We start from the raw sequence: 27,740 nt of genomic DNA on the forward strand, positions 1-27,740 counted from the left end.
AACTGAATAACTTAACATTAACATTGTTATTTTCCTGTTTATTTCCGTGAAACCAGTTTGACAAAATCTGTACTGTATAAACTGTTACATAATATAAAAAAAAATAAACTAATACAACCAAATATTGCATCAAAAAGCATTTGGAATCTTTCAGGTTGTCAAACATTAGCAGAACATGTTCATAATTAATGTGATGAACTACATCTGTGGTTACGCTCCATAAACTTTAGAGAAACTTTATAAAATAACGACTGATACATTTAGTTCTGGGGGGGAAAAAAAGTCATTATTTGTTTGCAGATCCCTTTTGTGACTTAAATGTCCATATAGTTTTTGGAGCCGCTATACATTTCCTGTAAGATTCTGGTCTTATTACAGACCACTCCGTGTGGATGACCATTGTAGAATATGGGACGCTGGCCAAACACGACATATGCTGTCAAATCCCTTGAATGTGTATAATTGTGTATATGTGTGTGTGCATGCTAGTGTGTTCGGGATTTTTCCACTTTTTTTCCTACCCGCCCTTCTCCGATATGTAGGAATTAGCGAACATTGCTTAACTACAAACCGACCCTAATCAAAGTGCCGATTCTTTAAAAAGACAGCTGTTGTCATGTGCTTTAATTCACAGCTATCTCTCTTTGTCAAGCAAAGCTGGACACAGTTGTCTGGTAGAGACAGCTAGGGAACAGGGGTTAACAGACTTCTCTCAGTGAAATGGTCTTTCGCACATCCATGCCACATGCCCATCAGTCACAAAAATCAGAGGTAAGTTCCATTTCATCTTTCTGCTGTTCGCTTAGGGACTATAGCAATGCCATTACTCATGTCATTTGATACTTACCGACCCTTAAAGTGAACTCTCGGTTGTTAAAAGTACTACAGTAAAGCTGGTTTGGCTGGTGCTGTTTTGTGGTTTTAATCCTTAAATTTCTCTATTATGCAGTTTTGAGTTTAGAAAATAACACATTTTGAATGTACGTAGAAGAGTAGAGTCAGTTTTGATTCATTGCAGAGGAATCAGAAAGATGCCAATATTTAGACAATGGAGTTTCTTTGGCATCTGTTTTTTGGAGTTTATGCTATACTTATGAGATGTTCATTCAACTACAACTAACTCATTTGTCTCAATATTTGTCTGAAAATATGTTAGAAATATGGCCTGCTGTTAATTCCTGTGATCTTAGAACCAAACATTTACTGATTTATAGAACAGGACAAATCACAACTGCTCACAGCCCAATGGCTGAGACCTTTAACAGTGAATAACTACTTAAATTTCATTCTGATTCTTATGATTCACTATTTACTATTTACATGCACCCAAAACATATATTAGTAATTGGATTGATATATTGAAAATCCTTCATATAAACACCTTTATCTGAATTAAATTTCAATAGGATTGAAGAAATTAAGCATGTAAATGCCTTAAAATGACTATTTCCTCAATCAGTTTCAAAAACACTGCACAAAACAAGCAACTCTTTTGACATATTTGACAGCTTTGCTTTTAATTTGGTTAAACATCTACTCTCAAACTCTTCAATTTTGATCGAAAATATTTGGAAATGTTGATTCTCATGTATCCACCAGAGATTTGGAATATAGAGTTGTACCACTTTTTGAAGTCCGAAAGAAGAAAGGCATAAAGTTTTTGAAAAGACATGGGTAAATTATTTTTTGGGTGAAATGCAAGTCTACAGTTTTAGGTAACGGAAGAGCAATCTGTCCATTTTCAAACTTTGTGAGTGGAGGAGGGACACAGCTGCCATCCAATGAGATGATGCTGTTCAGGGTGTAAAAACTCTGGCACTTCAGACCACTGAAAAATCATTGGCAGAGAGCAAAATTCTCAAAAGATGACTAATAAACTCGGGGTGATGAGGGCTTTGTTGCACTCTATTGAACGTATTTTGTTCCCATGGCTTGAGCTCGGACTGGCTGGACTTGGAGGTCTGGGAGCGCGAGTCACGTTTGATTCCACAGATTTATTTGGTCACAGAATGCTCCCACAGCTGAGAGGTTTGAAATGAGAGCCTCTGCAGGTGTTGTTGTGGGAGGGAGAGAGAGCGGGAGAACTTTAGGAGATTTCAATGCTTCTCTCTCGCATTCTTCCATTCTCACATCAGTTACTGTGCTGCGTACTTCAGCAACCATGTTTGAAAATGACTACATGCACCGTTTTTTGGTGTAATTCCAGCTGCATCAAATTTTGGGACATTGTTTCTACTTTTAGCATTTTTTTTTTCAGTTCACATGTCATTTGAAAACGGTAAATTACAATAAATTACATAGACTCCAATATAACGTTAATCCGAATTTAATTTCAATCGGATTGAAAAATGCAAGCATGCAAATTTCCTCAATCAGATTCAAAAATACTTTGCACAAAACAAGGAACTCTTGACATATTTGACAGCTTTCCTTTTAATTTGGTTAAACGTCTACTCTCACACTTTTTTATTTTGAGAAAACCTTTGAAAAGCTGATTGAAGGAAATTGATTTGTAGAAAATCCATGCATTCTACTTTTAGATACAATATAGTTCACCCAAAAATGTTGTTCCAAACATGACAATCTTTCTTCTTTGGAACAAGCAAAAAGAGTCTTTGTTTTGTCCATACAATGAAAGTCAGTGGGGTTTATATTTTCTTTTATTTCATGGACATTTTCTTTAAATGGAGAGACTTAAACTATACCATCAAAAACTCTCCACAAATAGGATGCATACCAGACCACACCTACAAGTAAGTTCCTTGAACTTACACCAAATCTTATTTGAGTTAGAATAAACATCTTGAGTGGAGTCACCTTGCAATGTTTTACGCTGTTTATGCTCCTGTTAATCGGAAGCCTAAAGTTCAACAAAGTCTCTTGAATTCACCTATTGTCAGGTACGGATGGCAACAGCTCAACGTTGATCCCACAGCTTGCCTTTGCTTAAGCTTAGCCTTTCTTAGAGAGGAGATCTTAGGCTTCTCATCATCCTGCATTTGTTTACTTCCACTATCTTTCTTCACCAAACTTAGAAGACCCCATGACCCTGAATCTAAGGTTACTTGTGTGTTTATCTTTTCAAAAAGGACTGAGCTTGACACTATGTCAACAGCATCTCTTGAGTAGAAGGAAACAGCTCTAAGGGGCGAAGAAGAAAAAAAAGGATTTTGTGTTTGCAGACAAACTACCTGAAGGAAGCAGACAGTGCTAGCAACTAAAATGAGATGTAAATGGCTGATATTTTCAGTCTGTCAAATCTATTAAGCCAATAATGACAAATCACAGAGGCACTTTCCAAATGCAACAATTTTTCCCAATGCAGTTAAATGCACTTCAAGTGCAATTATTACATATTAATACCTAACAGCTCTCAGGGAGAAAGCAATCCTCTTAAAACCCACAAAAACCTTCTCTTTCTGTACCCCCTAGAGTTCAGTTGGGCATCAATCAAGGCAGTTAAGTGGGATCCTTGAGCAGAGATGGTATCAGTGGCAGCCTCTTACAGGCACACACTTCTGTCCCTGTTATCTATGGTAATTGCTCTGAGTCTCTGTCACCAGTGAAGCAAAACCCTCATCTCTGACTCAGTTGCGCTACTAAGAAAAGTTTGACTTTAGCTCTGTAGTGTGGGTAAACACATTTTAGGCCCTCATTTCTCATGGATTCTCAAGGACTCTTTACTCAACTTCTGGGGATGGCTAGACTGGGGCTTCTCAACTGGTGGTTCACTGACCTGTTCTGGTAAAAAAAAAAAAAAAAAAAAAAAAAAAAAAAAAAAAAAAAAAAAAAATTTTAACATTCTAAATATAAAATGCAATAGATTGTATTATTAATATTTTAAGGAGGGGTTTCGAAGGCTTCAAGTCCAACCAAACCATGTAATAGATTTTAATATAATATATAACAAGATAAAACAATGTTCAATAAATTGTATGATATATTTTATACAATATTTTATTAGTCCAGTCGAATGATTAAATTGAAAAAAAGTTGTTTACATAATATATGTGTGTGCTGTGTATATTTATTATGTATATATAAATACACACAAGTACAGTATATATTTTGAAAATATTTACAAGTATTTACTTATATATATATATATATATATATATATTTATTCATATAATTTATATTATATATATTAAATTTATAAACATTTTTCTTTAATATATACAAGCATGTGTGTGTATTTATTTAAACGTAATATATATACACAGTACACACACATATATTATGTAAACAAAAACTTTTAATTTGGATGCGATTAATCATGAATAATCATTTAACAGCACTAAATATTATACATGTATTATATATTGTTATTAGAGTACTTGATGCCCGGAGTTCAGACTGTGTAAAGAAGCAAAAGCAGTGATATTTTTATACTATTAATATTTTTATATTAAAACATTTTTATTTATTTATTTATTTTTTAGTTCAACTTATTTTATTTCCGTTAGCTGCCAAGGCAACATTTCAAAATTTTGAGTTTAAGATTTTTCATCTAATATATCTATTTTATATTTATTTAAATTAGTGAAAAAAAAATTGTCACCGATAACAGCACTGGTTGGACACCACTGGGGAAGACCTGTCAGTGGCCCAATATTTCAGTGCCCTCCATACCGAAATGTGATGGGCCTAATAAGAAAAACAAGCAGCGCGGTGTGGAGCCGCTCCCACAGAGTGAGCACCTTAATCAGGACCATATGGAGCTGCCCAGACATACAGTCAGTGGAAACCCAATTCCTCTTCCTCTTTTTCTTCCCTCTCCTACTCTCCTTCAGTCACTTCTCTGCTTCTCTGTCTCTCACTCGTGTCCACCTTTGAATTTATAGCATAAATCTTCAGACGATTGTTTTCTGGAAGCTGAAGCATGATAAAAACTTTCTAACTTTTTAGTTTGTCAGTTCATTGCCCCGAAGAGTGTAAACATTCTGTGGTGTTATAAAAAACATTGTTTGAACATCCCGACCAGCCTGACAACAGCAACAGCAGCTCAACAAATGGCATGGGCTTGAGGTGTCGCCAAGCTGTTTGTTCAACCAACGACAGATGAGGGGAGTCGTCAGGAAACCTGCTCGAAAACAGTCATTATTTCCACTATTCAGGTCAAGTTTTTGGTCTCTTACTTGGTGTAATTGTTCATATCATTCCATTTCACTTCTTTTTCTTAACTTGCGTGGTGTTAAGGAGTTCTGTAGAAGTAGGAGTTCTGGACTTTTAGCAAATGACCTTCTTCTCTTCCCAATACTTCGTCTCACTCTCTGTCAAAAAATGTAGTCTCTTTATTTCTCTGGTTTCTCAAATGGAGACTCTCCGTCCCCTCTCACTGGCCTGGCATTCAGTCCTGCCATGAAGCGGATGGCTAATTTTACCAGACTGACCTCATTCCACTATTGTATAAGAACAAGTGAGTCAGTGTCAGAAGAAATGTACTGGCTTATCCCTTCATTTCCGTTCCTTTCTCTTCTCTTTCTCACTTTTCTTTCTGTCTTTTTCTTCATTTTTGTTTTTTTACCTGATTCATCTCTGTAATTGACTTGCTCCCTTCTTGTTTCGACCAGAGGAATATGTATATTCGCTGGGTCATGCAATGTAATATGCTCACAAACGTGGGGGAAAGAAAGAATCCTTTCTCTACCCATCAGCCTTGTCAAGTCGTCTACTGGCATGAGGTGCTTGTAAGGGGCTCACTGATCCATCCACCTGAGTGAATGAGGTATTTGCTTCAGTGGCCAGATTCTGTATGATGCCTCTGTAGTATCAATACCACTATTGACCTGAAATAAGAATGACTTAATGGGGGCAGCCAGCTCTCCAGTAGTAATATTTAGGTAATTACTTTTACCATTGACTATATTAATACACATATTGTTGTGAGGGAGAATTAAATATAATTTTAAATCAAACTTCAAGTGATCAACCAATGTGTGATGACACAAGGACACAATTTGACCATTAATGTGTACTTTTTGTGTTTACTCCAAGGCTACAGTCTCAATGGATCCACAAAATCCTTTCAAACGGTAAGCGATATATTGTTCACAATGTGACCTTGCATTTCAAAGCATCAACTGCAAACATGATCAAACCATAAACCAGCTCAAAGTAGTTCAGCAAACCATGATATTAGACTGGAGGATGTAGGATTAGCATGCTGAAGCCCATCATAAAATTTAACCCTCCAGGCTAGGCTGAGCTATTTTCATTTCTTTAGCTTCCCTCTGCTTATTACATAGATTAGAATAAGCTGTGTCAAACTCCAGCTGCCCAAAGCGAGGCAATTGATGGATGACAGTTTGTGTTTGTTTTCGGCACAATTTATTTATCACTTAGGCTAATTTATCTGACAATAAATAAATAAATAAATAATAATAAAAATTATATATATATATATATATATATATATATAGCTGACTATATAACAATAGCTGACTGACTCTAATGAAAAATGAACAAAACGACATTCATGCAACCTAAAAACGTTATTTTATATAGACAGAATCGTTCATTCTTTATGTGCATACTTTTGCACTGCATAACTTTTATAAAGACGTGACTGAGCACTTGTCAGCTCTCACAGAAAGGGCTGGCGAACAGAAGCTCCTCCCATGCGATGCTTTTCAGCACTTTTCCTGTTTGAATGTCAGTGGCTGGGAAGGGAATGAAAAAGTTGTGATTTCTCGCAGCCTCAACGCCGATGAGCAGCAGTTGGAGAACTGCAATCAAACTGAATGGATTGGCATGGGGAGAAGCGGCACTCTCAACCTGGCTAAGCGGCAGCTTTGGGACTGGATTTGTCTTTTAGTGGTTTCTATGTGCCTGTTACTCCGACCAGGTAAACTGTTTTGCTCGTATTAATCGCTCTAATGTGCATGCATCCCAGAGCGAGAACTAATGGTAAAAAATAAAACAATAAAACACTTTACACTATCGTTTGAAGATAAGTTGTTCAATCAAAATATCTAAACAGTATAACAGTAAAACTTTAAACGGGCTACTTAATGCTATTGCACAATCGCTTATATTAATGTACTTTTCAATTTTACTGATACCAATTTAGTTCTTCTGTAGGCCGGAGTTGTGCTGCTAACTCGCTAGCAAATCAGAACCGTGTTTGCGAAAAGATTTAAACCCACCATACTTCTTTAAACGTTTGCAGCGATAACCAAATGTTATAACGTACTTGCCTTCTGAAATGTTGTTTGAATCCTCACTATTTACAGCTCTTTAAGCGTATTGTTTAGTTTAGTCTGATATTTTATTAGTTTATGGCAAAACTTTCGCTAACCTGGCTAGCTTCTCGCCGTGTCGCCGTTTGAAGTTGTTTACTTCGAAAGACCGTGACTGTGTTGAAGAAGAAAGTAGGCATTAAAGAGTAATAAATAGTCATTTGTGAACAGCAGCGATCAAATATGGGTTATTTAAACTTTGCGTAAATTGCGTGTTTTAGCCGCCTAACGTTACGCCTCTATGAAACGCACGCGCAGGATGGTTGTTGTTGTTGTTGTTGTGTGTGGGTCGCTAGACAAAGTTTTAGATGTTAGCGAATGTGAACTAGATGTAAAAATCGGTTTGGTAACGTTACAGGTATAAAATTAGCTAAAAACGTTACTTTGCTGCGTGCTCGGAGTACGATTGAAAAATGTTTTTTTTGTTGTTGTTGTTGTTGTTGTGTTTTCCCTCCTACAGAATGATAACGTTTTCTTTAATGTTAACTAAATCCTTAGCTATAACAATATGAATAGTAACTGTTTCAATGTAGTAATTAATATTTAAAAATAGCCATATAAAGTTAAATAATATTACACTACTAGACAACTTTGCATATAAATTCATTTTAAACTCAGTTTAGGAATTGTTTATAATTCTGCATGATATCCCACAAATTCACTAAATATGCATGCAGTGTGAAAAAAAATTGCAAAATCAAATACTCCAGCTGATCAGAACTATTAATGTTTTCATAACCTATCACTAAACGCATACTGACAGACCACTATTTTACCATGTTTTTATGGTCACCTTACAGAAGACTCAGAAATGTGTCTTCTAGGCCTAGTCAAAAACTCTGGATCATCACAGAGATATTGCATTCATTTCCACGAAGTTGTAAATTATGCATACCGATTACTCTGGAACAGTTTATGTAAAATAGTATGTTATTTTTAAAGTATGCTACATATGAATCCCATCCTATTAACATGAACACTGCTGCTTCCATGCTAATGTGCAATATTTTTAGCAATTACTCATACACTATTCTGAAGTCATGGAAATTCATTGGTCAAAATTTGTGGAGACCCGTAAGAAAACAAATACTACATCATAGCAGCAGTATCATATTTTTACAAATGCTAGCCAAATTCCATCCCATTTGTTATTGTTGCAGTTGATAGTCATCATAGCAAATGAAGCAGTAACTATTTTCACACTTTTGTTAGACCATAACCGTAAAACACTAAGAGGATATCCAGACAAGGAATATTTTCTTGGTTTGGAATAGCAATCACCAGCTTGTAGTTATCTTTTCAGATGCCTTGCTGACTCGAGTGTAACCAGCGAATGTGTCAAACAGCAGTTGTGTTGCGGTTAAACAGTCTATAGACTGATAGCCAGAAACCATCCAAGGCTAAGAACTTTAATCATGAACGTCTCCATCACCAACCAACCATCAAATAGTGATTCTGTCACAGTTGTAAATGCATCTCATTAATGCCTAATTCTTCTCGATTCTCACCAGTGTGCTGCCAGAAATGTCGAATTCAACGATGTAATGCGGAGTACGTGGCCTCGTTCTCACCCTCCGGAGGCTTGCAGGAGGAGGTGCTTCCAGATGTGGACTACTGCATCGCTCTGAGGGCCTACTCGTTGTGTACGCGTCGCACAGCTCATGGCTGTAGAGGGGACTTGGTGTACCACTCCGCTGTATTCCGTATTAAAGAGCTCTTTGCACAGCACAACTGCTCCAGCGATGGCCCAACGTCATCGGCCAAAGCACCCAGCACTTCCAAGCCACCAGTGGTGGACGTCTGCAACTATGAAAGCAGGGTGCTCGCCTCTGGCCCGGCGGCTCAGCAGAAGAAGTATGGACATTGTGGATTATTTGGCGATCCTCACTTGCGGACTTTTCGGGATGAGTTCCAGACATGCAGGGTTGAAGGAGCTTGGCCGCTCATCCACAACAGATACCTTTCGGTTCAAGTCACAAACGTACCGGTGGTTGAAGGCTCTAGTGCTACAGCAACCAACAAGGTTAGTTGTGCAAATGGCTTTTTGTGAACTTCCTGGAAGTGTGACCTGTTCCAAATTGTACTGGTCCCTTTAGTAAAGCAGAGGAACCACGATACTGGTGGTTTTATGAAATTGGGAAAATGTCATTTTGAAGCCTTGTCATCAGTGCAAATGTTGAAAATGTGAAAAAGCAATCGTTTACTCACCCACATGTTGACTGACTTTTTCAGCAGAGCACAAATTCAGATATTTTGACGAATCTTTCGGCTTTTTGTCCATACAGTCAGTCAGTGGGGTCCAAAACCAAGTTTTTTTTCTTTTCTTTTTTTTCTATACTTTACAGAAGAAAGTAAGTTGGTTTTGGACCCCATTAACTTTCATTTGTATGAACAAAATGTTGAAAAATTCTCAAAAAAAGTACTCCTATTCATAAGAAAGAGAGCCAAATAGGTAAGGCAACATTAGGATATTTTTGATTACATTTTCCTTTGATACTATACAAACCTGTTTGGCGAAGTATATTAATTTATCATAATTTAATATCAAAATAGATTACCAAATAAATGTAATTGAATCTTATGAGGATTTGGGGGGAAAATGGGCCATGTCTTATGTTCTCACACAGTCCAAAGTAACCATTCAAACCAAAAGCTTGAGAGAGACAGACAGTCAGCCCAAACAATGATGTCATTAGGGGGACTTTTTTTTCTTCTCTCTTTCTCTCTTCTATTAAGGGACGTGGGTTTAGACTGTTGAGCCGTGGCAACAATGCAGGACCAGAAGATTATAATAGAATCCCCCAGCTGTTCCACAAAGAGTGGGGGAGACACAAAAAGGAATGGAATGGAAAATAAATTATTCAGACTCTGGTTACGCTCGGTTAGTTTCTGGAAGGTGAACAGACATGAAGTATGACTGTAACATGGGAATGACTATGTCTGTGAATTTAATTTTTTTTTTCGAAAGAGGGAAGGAAAGTAATATAATACCAGAGAACATAAAACTTGTCATTTTAATAAACTTTCAGGGGACCGCTCCGCTGACTTTAACATGAGAAGCGCTCATGAGAAAAATTGTTTAAAGATCTTTAAGGACTACTCATTAATTCATCCTTTGGCTTAAGAAGAGCTCATGATATGTTTCTAAATTGACACAAAACGTTGCATCAGTGTTATGTCTTTGGCTTTACATGTAGAACATGACCTCATTTTACTGACAGTTGATGGCTTACAGCTCCGGGACTTGATCAGAGTTTCATAAAAATCTGTAGTTGGGTGTTCCATCGATTAGTCATTGAGTTTGGTTTAGATACTGGCAGATCCCAAAAGTTGTCCATTATTTATTTTTTCTGGTCCTCTACTGCCATCATGTGGTTACATCTGTTATTCATTTTTTCTTCTTTCAAGCTGTTATTTTACTATTATTTATATACTATTATAGTTTTTATTATACTTTGAATTTGCTGTTTTTATATTTACAGTGTTCATTTTCATTTTAAAATATTTTAGCAATTTTGCTATTTGCTTTTGTCATTTATTATTATTTTGTGTTTAAAACAATGTCTTTGTTACACCGGTTACATACGGTATATGTACTATTATAGGAACAACAAATTATGCATAATTACATACAAGTAACCCTGTGCCAAACCCTAATCCTAATGCTAACCATATAGTAAGTGCATGTAGTTATTTAATATTACTCAGTACTTAAATATATAATTACACTGTAACAAGGAGACCTTAAAATAGTGTAACAAAATATTACTGTTTTATAAATTTTATAAAATTCACGTACGGTAAAAGTTTCCACTAAAAACCATACATTAATAATTAGTCTATGTAAGCTATTTTTATATGTAAATAACATTCACAAACTTTTATTGAAATAAATAAGGAAAAATAAATACTGAAAGAAAGAAAAAAACGAGAAATGCCATTTATTTATTATTTCATATGATCTGACATGCGCAACACGGACTGGGAGGCAGTGTTGCCAAGTCTTCGGATTTCCTGCGGAATTGGGCTACATTAACACTGTTGCCTCCGTTGTTTTTCATGTCCACGGGTTGAAACGATAACAATAAAGCAATATTTAGCCTCTGAGATGTAAATTTTATCCGGGAGCTTTGACAAAAAAAAAAAAAGTATAAAAAAAAAGAGTATTTTACCCCCCTGAACGCAATTTGTTTTAACGAAGAAACCCTTCAAAACTCGATTGGGCCAGGTTTTGGGCTAGTTTTCAGCAGCAATGGGCGTTTAAAAAAAAACAAAACCAAAAAAAAACCTGGCAACCCTGCACAGAGGCGCGCTATAGATGGGGTGTTGAAGATACGCAAAAAAAAAACTAAATACATTTATTCACATATTGTTCTCTCTCTTAATATGTATGTGTGAGTAAATATAAATAAATATCCGTAAATATTTAGTTTATACGTAGAGTTACACTGCAGCTAAGTGTAATGGTGCAACGAAAAATTTTAGTAGTGCGCAAGTTGTAACTTAGTTCCCATTTACATCAAAACTAGGCTAAGTTTTAACTTGCGTAAAGCTGGTGCAACCGGCCCGTGGTGGTTAAGATATGTTTCAACATATAGTTTTCAAAGCAAAAATCAGGCTGCACAAAAACACAATGTTGAAACAATCCTCTAGTCAATTGAAAGCAATTTCATGTATTGATTTTCAGTGTGAGCTATTACTCACCGTTTCCCGTTTGATCTTCCCTGTAGATAACCGTCATCTTCAAGTCCTTCCATGACTGCACCGAGCAGAAGGTGTACCAGGCCACCACCGAGGACCTGCCGTCGGCGTTCCAGGACGGCACGCGAAGCGGCGGGAAAGCAGAGAGCCTGTGGATCGTGGAGGGTAGTGGAGGTCTGGGTATACGGCAAGTGAAGATCCACGCTCGCTATCTCGGCACGTCCATCATTGTGCGGCAGGTCGGCCGCTACCTGACTTTCGCCATCCGCATGCCCGAGGACTTAGCGGAGGAGAACGGCGGCCTGCAGCTGTGTCTGCACGGCTGTCCGCGCAATGAGGTCATCAAAGCCCACGTGCTCAACCGGCAGCAGAGCATGCGTCCGCCGCGGCTTATGGGCGGCTTGTACGGGGAGGACGACGGCGGCGAGCTGCAGCCAGGCCTCTCGGCACACGTGGACATGTTAGAACACGCTACCACAAAGTGTCGCGAGATGCTGCAGGTGGAGGACGTTTATTTCCAGTCATGCGTGTTCGATCTTCTCACGACAGGAGATCCGGAGTTCTCCATGGCTGCGTATGGTGCCCTGGAGGACCTGAAGGCACTTCCACCAAGCACTCTGAAACAAAGCTCACCCAGGACTCCACACTTGTCTAGTAGAGGAACAATAGTTACACCTTCTGTTTTCACAGCTCTGGTTCTCATCCTGCTGTTGAACTGAAGGAACTGCTCTAGACGCCAGCTTGAGGATGGATACCCACCAGCCATGACACCCTCCTGGAAAAACAATCAAACTGACTTCAAACTGTCTGCGAGCGAGAGACTCGTTCCATTTAAACATGCAGAGTTTTACTCTTCAAACGGATAATGGCAGAACACTCCAGGCTTTCCGAATGTGAAATCGGCAATCGCTCGAATCTGGAAAAGACGAAGGCAGCTTATCTGTATATCTTCTAGGTTACCACCGATCAAAGAATGGAAACTTTACTACAGACGTGACGTTACTGGATGAAACTATTGTAAAAGACACACATAGGATGTCCTCGCATCTTCCTGAATCACAAAAGTTTAGGTGCACTTCAGACTTTCTACTATAAGAAAATCATGTTATCTACACGGGATCCAACAGCTACATGAAATGCTACCTATCCATATGTTTTTGGGTCTGGGTCCATACAACCACACATTAAGCTACAGTCATGGTAGGACAAGACTTCTTCAAGCTGCTCTGCTTATTAAGGAGAAAACTAAATCTAATTCTTTATATAATAATATATTGAAAGAGTGTATATATGTGTTTTATATGTGTACATTCACTTGTGTATAGATGCTAATGTTTAAAATGTGATGTTTTGAAGCAGTTTTGTCTAGTTAATTTTTTTTATTAGTTTGTATAAGACAACTAATACTTGCTGTATTGTGTAATCTGTTGTTTTCCATATTAAAAAAAAAAGAGTTGTGACTATCCAGTCTTTTTTCCCTGACTTATGACGCTTTCTACTCCATAGAGAGTGCAATAGAGTTACAAGTTTGAATAACTCGACTTTAAACACTCTTCCTTACATCAGCAATAAAGTGTTGCAGAAACTTCTTGGTAATTCCAGAATGTCTTTTTAGCTGCAGTTATGTAAGCGATAATGTATAGTCAGCCATTTGTTATAGCAAAATATACCTGACAAGGTGATTAGTGCCTTACTTATTACATGGCTCCTTGCCAAGTATATAAATAACTTGCCATAGAAAAAAAAAATTATTCGACCCTTGTTATATGGAAGAAAAAGCAGCAAACTAATGCGAGATACTTGACAACAGCATAGAAAATTGTAAAAAAAAAAAAAAAAAAAAAGATTTTTGATGGTTATCACACTCCTGATTGGCTCGATTGACCAATCAGAATCAAGAAATTAATTAATTGACGCATTGCAACAAGTGCCAACCAATCAGAATCATGATTTCATCAATTCAGCAGTTTAAGTATAAATAGTAAACGTTGTTAGTGTCCATTATCAGTTTTTTTTTTTTTTTTTTTACAATTTACGACACAAACTGAACACAAAATCAAGGACCGGTATGAAAGATGTTTACCCTTCTTTCTTTTGTTTCCAGCAATGCCATTTGTGCGCCCATTGCTTCTTCCTGTCTCTGTGATGTTAAGGACTCTTAAAGCCTCGGGTGGACGCTGGTATGAAATGACGGGGTCACGTGACCGAGATTAAAATGTCGTCAGTTTAACCACATTCATCATGCTAAACTAAGCATTTTCCGACGCTGCCCTTCTCTTGTACTTTGCGGCTCTCGGCACTCCATCACTCTCCAGTCTTAACAGCGTCCGATGTGAGGAGAAGAAAAGAGGCAAGTTCTTCATGCTAAGAGCTGTCAGAAGTCATCTGGTATGTATAGAGCAGGCCTGTAGTTAACCTGCTGACAGCTAGATGCTTCTGTTACTCCAGTACAGCGCCTGGTTTTATTGTTTTTATATCGCATTTTATGCCTTTTGTCTTACTACCGTCTTCCCGCGTTCCAGTCATTTGGTTATGCTCTTTATTCTAGATATTGTGATGAGGTAAACAAATGTATATTAAAAAGGACAATGTACTTTGTTCTTTGCTCACTTTGATCTAATAAACAAAGGCAATTATTGGGCTAATGAATCGAAATAAGCCCCTAGAGTGATTAATATTCACTGTGGAAAAATTAATTTGACATTTATAGGATATTTGGCAAGATAAATAGACAGCACAGGACATGTCCGCATGTTGATTTATAAATGGATAGATGGATTACAGCTGTAAGTGACTTTTATTTGGCATACCTCGCATAAAATGCTGCTACTTCATGACGGATATTGCTGAAGAAGGTGTCTGAGAAATAAAATGCTTTGCAAACAGCCAATAAGAATTTGATCGACCCACTTAGGCCAGCCAATCAGAAAATTTGGGTTTGTGGCATGCAGGGCTTCATGAATGTCTTGTTGGGGAAACCATTTAAAACATTTACAGTAACTTTCAAGTAAAAAAACAAAACAAAAAAAAAACAATACAAATCGACCGTACTAACTTTATTAAAACACCTTCTTATTGTAATTTTCCACAATTCATGATTTAATGTTATTTTTAAAGAAAAATATTGACTTTGCATGTCTTTTTTTATTATTTTGCTTCCTATGAAACATTTCTTTGACGATTGATATCATTTAAGGTTAACTTTTGTTTTATTGTTGAAATGGCAGCGAATTCATTTGGAAACATCTCTTAAGTTAAATTGGCTGCAAATGCAGTTATATATTGATTTATTTCTGTGTATATCTTTCACTGCTTTTAGGAACTAATTTACTATTTTACAATGTAGACAAAATATGACATTCATACAGGCCATTTGTTCACTCAGATCTACAAGCCTGCATCTTGCATACGTAATGCGTTGCATTTAGGTTTTGTGTTGTATATTTGTTAATAAGTCTGCACTACATAATTTTTTAACAAATGGCCCCTCTACACCTCCAAGCCTGGAAAAACCAAGCTGGAAAATTAGGCATCTATATCATAAATCTTGGAAAGTTATGATAATTTGCAATTCACTCCCTCATCAAAGGCAATATTACCCTAATTTATTATCTTCCAGCGTGCGAGACGCTCAGAGGCCATGGAGATAAGAGTCTATCAGGAGGAGGATTGATTTTCATTAACGGATTGTAATAAAGATGAACTGCTCGGCCCGCACACTGACCAAGAGCCACACTTTATTGTAATTGGGCCAATTTATTTCATGAGCCACTGCCTCCACTTTTTTTAGGCTCTCCCCTTTCTTTTCTCTCTCTCTCCCTCAGTTCATTACTGTAATTTTTCAACCACGTCTTCATTTATTGTCTTCCCATATTTCAGCTGCCAGACAAACTGTATATTCACTATTTCATATGTCTAAGGCTTCACATATGGACTATTTAGTTCTTGACCTACATTTTATTTAGAATTGTAAAGTGTAAGCTGTAACCATTTAATTTATACAAGTGATTACCTAAATATTACGCAAACCACTTAAATTGAACGTGCAAGGTTTCCAATCTCATATTTTAACTGTACAGGACAAAAACAGTCCGTTTTGTTGCTGGATATTGCAAACTGTTATTTCTTATCATATTATTTGAATTCACATAATCGTAAAAACCGGTTAGTGGCGCAAATAGTTGTACTATTTAACGCAGTTTGATGTTCTGCTTGTTATTTAACTTAAGCAACTAAACAATTTGCAGTCGTGCACGTTCAAAGAAAATAGATAATTTCCATGTTGCCAAATAAAGTTGAAATTTTTTTTACATTGAAGGACTGTTTACAAAAACGATCTGATTGAACTGATTCACTAGAAGAAAATTCACTTTCCAAGTCTATATGTGATGAAGAACCATTCTGAATTAGCTAATTCACAGAAATTAACGTCTGATTGATCCGATTCTCTAGATAAAGATTCACTTTCCAAAACTATGAAAGAACCACTCTGGATGAACCAACTTGCAGAAATGTACATCTGATTGAACTGATTCTCTAGAAGAAGATTCACTTTCCAACACTATACATAAACAGGAAGAACTATTCTGGATGAACCAATTCATGAAAATGCTAAAAGTAATAAAGAAGGCCACTTAAAATGAACTTGATTCACTAGAATGAATCTTACCAGCACTGCATGAGAACCACTGAGAATGAGGACTTTCCACATCTACATATGAAAACTATTTAGGACGAGCCGATTAATTAGATAAATCCAATGCTATATATAAGAGACAGAGGACTGTTCAGATAATTACAAAGTAGATAACAACTCCATAAAACAGTTTTGTAAGTTGTGAAAATTAAGTGATTTAGGATATACAATTAATACATTGTAAAGATTAAGTCTATCCCTTACAGCCTCGTTTTCAGTCAGGTTCAAATTCAGATTAAGATCTAACAATTAACAAAGGACTTTGGACTTTGCACTGCATGTTTAAGGCTCAACAGAGTAAGATAAGAACCAAAGACAAACAGACCTCGTATTTAAATTTAAAATTTTATTGTAAAATTGAAAAAAAGAGAGAGAAAGAGAGAAGCCCATTAAGCATTTCTTTTCGATGCATACATTTTTCTAAACATAACCAATAAATAGGCGATTCATAAACAGATTGTTGTCAGGAATAAATAAATAAATAATCATGTTCATAAATTAATCAGCAAATCATTAGATGAGTAGGCATAACCGTAAAACAATGTAAGCAGCAAGTATTTGAGAAATGTCAACAGGATGTTTTGGTTTCTCAGGCATTTATCTTGGACATATCTTCTCGGTCTCAAAAAAGAAAGAAAAGGAAAAATAAATAAACAGAAAAACTGTCCATTTCAGTTGGTCATGCCGCACCAATCACATCGCAGAGATAGATGCTGCACCTCTTGTCTTTTCTCAGCAAATATCAAAAGAAAACAACAAACATTAACAAGAAAACCAAAAACGACTGTAAACAGCATTGTCTCATCCAGGCTTTAAGAACAGCGCAGGGAGTGCCTGGCTCTCCCACTGCACATTTCACACAGCAAAATCAATACTCTTGATATATATTTTCTTAACGCTTTGTGCTGAGAAAACTAGAACTTTAACATGGTCTTTATAAAGCAAAAAAACCCGCCCCACCCCGAAACCCACCCACCCTCCCACCAACTACTTTCCCCATAGAATCTGAGAAATGTGCTGCTGTTCCCTAATATACAGATTTCATATCTATAATAAGCTACTTTCCTTAGCATACAAACCATAGTTAAAGAATCATATTGTTAATATGAGTAGTACCTTCATAACACTTTAACCCCCCAAAGCTTTCCCACCCTTTCCCCCCTTGAGCATGCTCACAGATCAAAGTTCGGCATGAAGATCTGAGGAACGAAACGTGAAGGTGGTTTAAATGAGAAGAAAGCAAATATGAAATGCTGGTGGTCTGGTTTCTTCAGAAATACCTTTAGTGCAAACACCCCTCCCATCCCCCCTACCCCCCTCGTTTCTGGCGCAAACGCAATTTGTATTAACGCCTTCGGTTCACCTTTCAACACATCAAATTTCATTTTATATGCCTTTCCAATCTCATTTTTTTTTCTTTCAAGCTGTAATGATATCATCCTTCAAACTTATTAAACTTCAGGCACTAGTTGCCATTTTTAATTTGTATTACACTTGCTTTTACATGCAGGCCAAATTTAATTTGATTTTAATAATTCACATCTGGCATGGAGAGATTCTGTGAGGAAGGCCCCTGCAACATGAGGTTATTAGAGCGCCGATGCCCGAGGGCTGCGTGTCTGTATATCACCACGTTCTGATATGCCACCACAGGACAGGAGAGGGAAGATGAAATGGAGAGAGTTCAGCAGAAAAAGGCCATTATAACCTGTGAATCGAACGCGATCCATTTCGGCGCGACCTGAGGCTAAAAAACGGCTGTGATATACGGGCGACGTTAATGTTTCCCGGCAAAACTTATTTCTGACGTCTGCGAGATTAAACATTTAACATACAGATATATTTTTAGGTAAGACAAACAGGTCAAATATCCACAGTGGAAATCAAATGAGGTCAACACATGTGCTTTTCTGTCCTACCTAGATTCTAGAGCTCTGTTTTTGCATCTATTTCTGTTTATTAGTGAATTCTGGGAGGACCTGAACTTCCTGTAGTTCTGTGTCACTGTATTATCTGTAGTTTTGGCATATCTATGAAGGCAGTGTGAAATTGGCGAGTTGGCAAACAGTGAGAGTAGCGTAACGGCAGAGTGGATAGAACGTCAAAATGTACGATAAAGGCAAACAAGAAATTTAAATGCATAGGAAAACAACTCGTTTCAAGGATACTGTCCATTTAATAGTTAAAGACCCGGTGAAATCATTTGATGAGTATAGCGTTGATGCATTTCCCTTTAAAACAGGAAGTTGGGGCGTCAACTTATTTTAAATAGCCAATAGCCTTTAGTTTGCCATAATGTGCTACTTATTACACTGCAAAAAACTCTACTCTTAGAAATATTTTATCTAAAAATACATCTTTGAGCCAAATACACATTGAAGACACATTTTATGAAAACAGGTCTTTATATATATATATATATATATATATATATTTTTTTTTAGATATCATATTTTTTTACTGGAAAAAAAAGTTCAAAAGGACTAACTAAACATCTTGCTGTGTCATTACTTGCAGATACAGTAGTATTAGTGTAGCATCTGATTGGACAAAAAATTGGTAGTGCATGATAAATCAGTATTTTTGGTCCATTTTCCAAGTGAAAAAGGTGAGACGTAAATTTTAATGCACATTGCTGGTAAAATGTAATATTGTCAACTTAGTACTCTAGGTTGGCATCAAAACTAACAAATACCCACCAATTCAGACTTCATTCTAGAGCTTTTGATTGGACAAAAATGTGTCATTTAAATTTTAGGTCCGATTTACCATTAGACGTTGTGTGCGTTAGTTTTTGTCAGCTAGCATTAGCCACACTGCTAACACACAAACTAAGCAATTTTGATTTCACAGGGTCTTTAAGATTCTTGTCGAGCGCTTTAGAGTTGTGTATATTTGCGACTTGTCTGAGAGCAAAGCAACAGCTGCGGTTAAGTACACCATAATGTCAGACTCGGTGGCTTTTTTATTGATGGATCAGTTTGCTCCAACTGTAACCCCCCCATGGCTGCAATTTGCAAGCTGTTTGTGAGCTCTTTACAGGCTGCTCATTAGACCTCTGCAGACAGTTAGCGTCAAGCTAATCCATTCCAGCCTGAGAAGCGTATTCTTAGAAATATGGGTTGTTTGCGGATCCAACAAGATGTCCCGCGGCATTCTCTATATCTTACACTCATATATTAGCGAAATGAATTTTGTAAACGTCAATGTGGAATTGTTTGTGCAGGTTTCCGAGGTTAAATTTGTTTCTTAATTTGATGCTTCCTGTAGAATTCTGGTGTGCTTCAGAAGTTGTAAGCAATAGCAAGTTTGTCCGTTCAGTAGGTCCGTTATGAACCACATTTTGTGGGCTGTGTAAGGGTTTAAGGCTTGGTATCTTTGTAACTGCTTGTTTTACTTACTAATGTGCTTTATCAGTTGATATTCAGCATTTGGCAGCAACCGTTTAATGAGTATGTTCTTGAAAGATGCACAAAATGGATGATATGAAAGGTCAACAGGTCCCTTGTAATACTAAAGTTAAGCGTTAACTAGAACCACTTCACTTAAAGTCACTGTCACAAGTGGTGAAAAAAAGAAACAAAAAAAAAAACCCTAAGATTTCTCATCCTATCAAGCCTTAACTGTATTTTTTTTTCTTTTGTATTATTTACCTGTGCAATGGTACAGCTGTTATATTGCGGATAGTTTGCGTTGAAGCCACAGGTACTTATTCTGCTTAATAAGTAAAGCTTTCATCAGATAAATATGTTTGTTTGTGTGTACTGAATATCTACCCAAGGTTTTTCTAAACCAGCAACATGCATATATAGTTATACTCTGCATTTGTTCTCTGGAATATGGGCCTATTTCTGACATGAATGGATGATGAACAGTTTCCCCCTTTATTTATTTTTTTTATGTTTTTTTTTCTTCATGGCTGAACATGCTCCTAACAATCTCCAATCCACCTATTCTACTCCACTAAAATAGTATAGCTTTTAAAATACTTTTTTATTTTTTCTTCATTTTTCTATTTTGTTTAAATATTCTGAAACCCAGTAGCTAGAAATGTAAAAGGAAAAGAAATCAAAATCCCTTTCCTCTTCCGACCTGAAGCAAATATTTATGCTTTTTTTTTCTTTCTTTAAACTTATGTGGTTAGTAGTAGTTTGCAGTATTAGTATTGTTATTAATACCATATATTTCTGTTGAGGAATAAAAATGTTTGGTCCTTTGGTCCCTTTGGGGTGAAAGATTGATCAGTTTCACTGAGGGCATGGAAACCTCTGTGACCACAGAATGTCCTGCGTTTGCTGAAAGATGGTGACAGAAGAAAAGGTAAGAGGAAAAGAGAAAGAAAGTCCACTAGCGGGACAACAAGAGCTTCTTTTTTTCCACTGCATTTTATCTTGGTCTTCAAGTTTAACCCTCATTTGTCCAGTGTAATAAAAGCCATAAGCGCCTCTTCCTTTAAATAGCATATGTGTGTATAATATGTATATAGAAATCAAAGTTGTTCTCGCTTGTTTTTTTCTTTTTGTTTGTTGCTTGACTGACGGTGCGAAGCTCAGCGAGAGACGGGACATGTTGAGTTCTCTGTCTTTAGAGAGATCTTGAAGCTCAGCGAGAGACGGGACATGTTGAGTTCTCTGTCTTTAGAGAGATCTTCCACTTGTCTTCCGTGTGCTGTGCTGAGTGTGGTTTGTCCACGGGTTCCGGTTCGCCTGCAATCCCGCCTCCTCTATCCCGAACGTCTTCCTAAAATAAATGCTGATATGTCTTCAAAAAAATCCATTCGTGTTGTTCTTGTTAGTTTTGAAAGAAAAAAAGTTAAATTCCTTTTGCGATTCCGCTCTTCAAATCCTGTAAAGAAAATGAAATTCTAAATAATATCAAGAACATATTCCTGTTAAAAACGGTGTCTGGTGTCCTACCTGTGCTGTTGCTGAGAGCCCTGTTTTGGTCGAGCCCTGTCAGTACGGGCGGCTCGCATCCTTCGGCCGTTTTAACTGCACTTTCAACCTCTTCATGCCGATCTGAAAGCCGTTCATGGCCTGGATGGCAGCCTGTGCACTTGCTGGGTTGTCGAAGCTCACGAAGCCTGCAAGAGATCACGAGAACAGAAGTGAACCAAGTGGCTTGGGTGCTAAAATTGATTACACGGCATCATATAAAAAGCAGTAAAGTTTCCACCAAGTCAAAAATGGCTCTTTTATGAACTTACTTCCAACTCTGAAAAATCACCATATATGCATCTGTGTGGGCTACTTTTGAGCATATATAAGCCACTGGTGGTATAGAACAGGGACAAATCGCCCCACAGGACTCCAAAACGGGGCCACCCACAGCATGCAAACTACATTCGTCCGTGACATCCCCAGCTTCCCGTTCAAACCCATAGGTTTTTACAAGCCAGTGACCAAAAAAGGCGAAATGAGTTGAGGATGCACTTTCGCTGGCATTGCGAGGGTCATCAGGAACCAGCAGTGAACCGTAAAAAACAACGGGCGATTTCTTCAGCCATCAGCCACTTGGGAGCAGAGTGGCCTAGGCGTCTAACCGCGCCTGAAACTGCCCCCATTTCGAGGCTTGTATCTACAAGACGAGAAGGTCCACATGGAGGTGATGTGGGGGATGAAGCCACAAGGCTGCTTAATAGGGAATCTCACACCGCAGATTAATTACTCTACCGAGCGCCTGTTACCCAGACCTGACATTATGCAGTAAATGCATAGTGTATAAGTCAATACCGCAAACAGGTCCTACTTCACAAATTTATATCTTATTAACCTCCCCCAGGAGACAGGAGCTGCTATTAATTGTGGCTTGGGAAATGTCTCCCCCTGGAGCAGGAACAGATGTTGATCCATAATGGGCCTTTTTGCTTCACTTAGGACTTTTTTTTTTTTTTTTTTTTTTGGCTCAGGGGTTTTTAAAAGGCAGCTCTCCGGTTTGTAGCTTGACACCAAACACAGAATGGAGTTTACACTGTGAAACGGACAGAGACCGAATATTGGTTGTTTAGGGATGGGCTGAATGTGGAAACATTGCTTAACTCACTAACGCAATACTTGTTCTAGTTATTCACATTTATCTTGCTGTAATCAAATATGTTTTGTTCAATTTTTGTGACTGATATTTTAAGTTTAACACTGATGCTGGAATCAGCTGTTTTAAGAGCATTGGCATCTATTACTGAAACGTTGATTGATTCGTCTCACCAAAACATTTGCTCTGGTTGGTGGCTCTGTCCATGAAGACCTTGGAGGAGATGACCGTACCAAATGGGAGGAACATCTGCATGAGTTCGTTGTCACCAAATTCCTGTGGTAGGTGGTAGATAAAGAGATTGCAGCCCTCTGGTCCTGCAACACACAGATGTTACTCACTGTGGAGTCTCCATTCAAAATAAGAAAGCTTTTAATATAAGAACTTGTATTTAGATTAGATTGTTAATTTCAGGCCTTTTGTTTCAGAATACCATGCCAGAATTTTTTTTATAATTATGCTAAAACAGGCCAAAAAAATTTATTACGGATTCTCTGCAGTGAATGGGTGCCGTCAGAATACCGTCAGCTGATAAAAACATCACAATAGTCCAAAAGCAGTCTATCAATTAAAATCTGGAGTTGTGTGGATAACTTTGGATGTTTGGATTCTCATTCTGACGGCACCCATTCACTTCAGAGGATCCATTGGTGAGAAACTGATGGAATGCTGAATTTCTCAAAATCTGTTCTCATTATGAAACAAACTCATCTACATCTTGGCTGACATGAGAGCGAGTAAATTTCAGCAAATTTTCAATTTTTTGCGTGATATACTCCTTTAATGGAAGATGCGATTTGCAATTATTTCAGTATAATGAACTGTTCACTCGTGTAGTATTGATCCTCATGCCAAAACAAATGAAAAATCTCTCACCCTCACCTTCTCTCTGCTGCTGCTGTTGAATGACTTGTGGTGGCTGTGGCAAGCTTTGGCCAATAGGGGTCAGTGTGGTTGCTGGGTAAATGGCTGTACATGCAAAGAGAAATTTGTGTTAGAACACAGCCTGGATTTATGTGATACAGCATTGAACAAGGCTACTCGAAAAAAAGACAAACTGACGCATGGTTGGTCAAAAACAACCATCCATTTTAAATAAGCAGCACAGAAATAGAATAGTTCCATGTGGTTATATATATATATATATATATATATATATATATATATATATATATATATATATATATATATATATATAGAGAGAGAGAGAGAGAGAGAGAGAGAGAGAGAGAGAGAGAGAGAGAGAGAGAGAGAGCGAGAGAAGGCTCATTGAGGTAGTGAACCTGTATATTGTTGCACCCCGGTGAAAGCCTGTTGTAGGGTGTCCGCAGCTGTGGGGCTTTGGGTGGAGTAAGGGGGCAGTCCGTTGGTGTACATGGCCTCGACCGCAGGGTGTCCGTTGGGCTGGTGAGGGATGCTGGTAAAGCCGTTGACGATAGGAGTGACGATGCTGGGGACGCCAGATGTGGTGATGTTGGCAGGCGGTGAGCTTAGGCCTGCTGAGCCAGGAAAACAAATGCAGACAGAACATTGTACATTGGTACAGTATCCAAACAAAGTGTGCAAGTCTGTAATCCCACATAAAAGCATAGAACAATTATATGTATACATAGAAAGAGAAAGCTGTTGATAACTAGCTAAAAGAGAATGATGTTGATCACATCAGAAAATTTTCAAAAACTGATCCCACATTAATATAATTTAAAAAAAGAGATACAAACATATCTATCTATCTATCTGCTTGTTAGCTTTTAGGCTAATGCTATTATACCACTACATGCTGACAAAATGTACTTTTAACATATATATACACACACACACTTACACACACATATATATATATACCTTTATTTCATTATTATTATTTACTTATAAATCTTTATTTTAGTTTCATTTTCAATGCATTTGACTACTATTGTTAATCTAATTGATGTACTATATTTTATTATTTATAAGTTTAGTTTCATTATTTATTAATATATTCCAATAAATTCATTACATTTTAATTATTTATATATTATAGTTACTGCACTATTTATATACTACATATATAATATTTATACAGTTTTATGATTAATATAACTCTTTAAAAAGTCATTATATTATATAAATCTGTTTTAACCTATTTATATTTGCGTGGCATAGAGATAAATGTAGACGAACTGGTGATCGGTCAGTCATTCTATATCGTCAGTATGACAAAGAAAAAAAAATTGGTTACAACAAAACACACAAAAAATTGCGAACGAGAATTCCAAATGAATCGTTTAATAAGCCCTTGCTACAATAAGGCCGTGTACACACGAACGCGTTAATTTTTAAAACAGCAGCTTTTTCTACACAGTTTGGCCATTCGTCCACACGAAACTGAACATTTTTGGAAACTCATGCCAGGGTGAAAATTTTCCAAAATTCTGGTTGCAGTGTTATAGCGTAGACGGCGAAACCAGAGATTTTGGCTAGTGACGTCGAAGCCTGCGCTGTTATCTCCACCTACTGGAAACTTTTTCAGGCTTCTGATTGGCCAACGTGGCTTTACTGTTGAGATTATATCGCCACCTGTTGGTTTGGCATGCTCTTGACAATGCTTCATACCATGCGTTTGCATTTTCATGTGGACAGAGACTTTACTTTTTTTTTTTTTTTTTTTTTTAAAGTAAGAAGGAAATACCCATGTATGTGTGGACATGGTCTAAGTTAGTCTTTGTTCCCAAGCCTTGAGTGTTTCAGAGCTGTGGCTGTGCATCGGTACTAACTAGAAAACCGTTCCCATAGGATACCATATCTGTACCCGCGGACAATGCTGGACATAGAGGACGGTCGTCATGGAAAGCCCCAGCATGCCTCGATTACAATGTGGCAGAAGACTGAAAAGTCTTTAAAGAAATATGACAGAGCCGATGGATTCCAACAGTCTGCGGTATCATCCACCCAACTAGCTTCACTTACAGCATGGCAGAGTGTGAACCAGGATCGTATCGAACGTACAGGTTCTCAAAACTGCACTCAAACCTCCCACTGCTGTAACCTGGGGGAATTCCAGTGGGCCGAGGAGTGCTCTTTACTCTCGTTTGTGCTATTTCCTGTTCCTAAGCTTTTTCTCGATTGTTTGCTTCCCACTGGTACATTGATGTATTAGTTGACGCCTCTGCCCCATTCTTGGCTGAGCCCAGGAGACTGGGTGCGTTCAGAGATGTCCGACAGACAGCCTCAGCCGAACCAACCACACGTGCGGGGCCTGATCGGCAGCTGCATGCTGTTATAATGTTGAGAATATATCATTGTGATGTGACAGTTTGGAAAAGCTGAATGCTGACGGGACGATCCAGCCTGCAGGAAGGTTAGGAAACAGACTGAGCTAGTCACGGAAACTCAGATCATGTTCTAGTTGAGGAATAAGACTTCAGTAGGCATAAAAAAAAAGCTAGTAAGACAAGACAAATTATGTAACTCAGGGTACACAGTGTAGCTTGGAATACGAGGGTATAGTATAGTTAACGTTTTTTTTTTTTGCATTCCATCATACTGCTTTTCCATTGGTCTCTATGTACAGTAAATGTGCGATACATGGATGTCGTAAGTTTTGCGCATGAGGCGGCATTCTAAAAACATGACTCTAAAGTTTGAAGTTGTTCATAAAAAAAAAAAAAAAAAATTAAAACACAAAACACGCCTCTAGACATTTTTCATTTCACAGCCCTGTGTTTCGCATTCTGTATAATTGTATAACAGATTTCATTAGCATGTTGCTAATGATAACAATCTGAATAAGATGAAGCTATTTTTACTGCTACTTTTGGTACTGAATGAAATGACTATTTAACTAAGTTCTAAAAATTATAAATTGAATTGAACCAGTTGTTTGTTTCTTTTTAGGCAAGACAGTTGTCACTTGATTTCTAAAGTTTAATGTTAGCATGTGGCTAAGCTAACAATGAAAATTTGAGTTCGAGTTACATATTTTTACTCTCTTTTTTTTTAAATGGATGTTTTTCCAATATCTACAAATTATATTATAAATAGAATGTTTCTCCTAACCTCTATATTCCAATATATTTTAGGGGTGTTTACATGACACCATTTTCAACTAAGCAATGAACACTTTTTATGCATTTCGGCCATTCATTTACATGCCTGAAAATGCTAACTTTGAAAATTGGTTTCAAAGTGGAAGTTTTTGAAATTGACACATTTAGTTTACCTTTGCGTAAGCTACAAAAACGCTGACATCTTGCAGATCTTGCAAATCTTGTCATTCATTTCAGTAGAGCTTGATGTTATCATGTTGCTAAGCTAATGATCAGTCTGTCAGGCATAAATTGAGAGATTTTTCCTTAAATGACACAATGGCCTATAAAAATATGCACAAAAGTAAAAAATTATTTATTATTAATAGCTTTTGAAAAAAAATCCTAATTATTTATAACTGACACAACTCTCAACGTTTCTCAAGGTGTTGCTTTCTTCATGAAAATGTACATAATGACTAGGATTAAGAGCTAATGTTCATAATCTTAAAAACTGTGTTGTGAAAATCAAGTAACTTGTCAGTTTACTATGTTAGAGTGTTAACATTTTGCAGTGGTCCTGACATGCAATTCCCAGATCAAAAGAATCAATAGGCGGTTCTTAGCGTAGATCCAAGTATGCACTGTATCATCTTTCCCTTTGTGGTTCGGTGTGGTCCATATCACAGCAATTTGTTCCAGCTGTAGTCTATTTTAGCATTCAATTCCAAAATTCCAGAATGAATCCATCTGTTATTAAACAAATCTTTTATCTGTCAACCCCGTTAGTATGCTGAGCACTACGAGACGTTGAGTATTCTGCAAATACTGTTATTTCAAGGGGGAGTGTAATTGGATTTACATTACTGCAATCTGCCCTCGGTGCATCATGCTGATTTGCACCCGATGGTGACTACAATGAGGAACAGCTTACCATATGCACCAAAAGGATTTATTATGCAAATTATACACTGAAATCAACAAGGAGCTCTGGAACTGTATCGGTAAGCACAGCAGCCAAACAAATCACAATAACTAACTCCCATTACATCCATATTTTAATAC

General features: G+C 37.3%; 2 protein-coding genes across 12 annotated transcripts in view; one reads left to right on the forward strand and one right to left on the reverse strand.

The window, feature by feature from the left end:
* The first annotated feature begins 673 nt into the window (after positions 1–673).
* Positions 674–13,402, forward strand: LOC132159871 (repulsive guidance molecule B-like). The gene is made up of 5 exons (XM_059569506.1): positions 674–771; positions 5,998–6,035; positions 6,699–6,847; positions 8,753–9,264; positions 11,972–13,402. Exons 1-5 carry the CDS (start codon positions 721–723, stop codon positions 12,659–12,661), a joined length of 1,440 nt encoding a protein of 479 aa, XP_059425489.1. The 5' UTR covers positions 674–720; the 3' UTR covers positions 12,662–13,402.
* A 5,858-nt stretch (positions 13,403–19,260) lies between these two features.
* The window catches only part of LOC132159873 (CUGBP Elav-like family member 5), a 188,092-nt gene continuing 179,612 nt past the window's right edge, over positions 19,261–27,740 (reverse strand). For 4 of the 11 annotated variants that reach the window (XM_059569516.1, XM_059569514.1, XM_059569512.1 and 1 more), the window contains exons 8-12: positions 23,952–24,164; positions 23,545–23,637; positions 22,842–22,985; positions 21,555–21,721; positions 21,242–21,483 (exon numbers count right to left, since the gene is read on the reverse strand). In XM_059569516.1, the coding sequence (XP_059425499.1) occupies positions 21,594–21,721; positions 22,842–22,985; positions 23,545–23,637; positions 23,952–24,164 (578 nt within the window). In that variant the 3' untranslated portion in view covers positions 21,242–21,483; positions 21,555–21,593. The other 7 variants (XM_059569511.1, XM_059569513.1, XM_059569508.1 and 4 more) reach the window with 4 other exon arrangements.

This window comes from Carassius carassius, chromosome 16, assembly GCF_963082965.1.
Source record: "Carassius carassius chromosome 16, fCarCar2.1, whole genome shotgun sequence".
Lineage (NCBI taxonomy): Eukaryota > Metazoa > Chordata > Actinopteri > Cypriniformes > Cyprinidae > Carassius > Carassius carassius.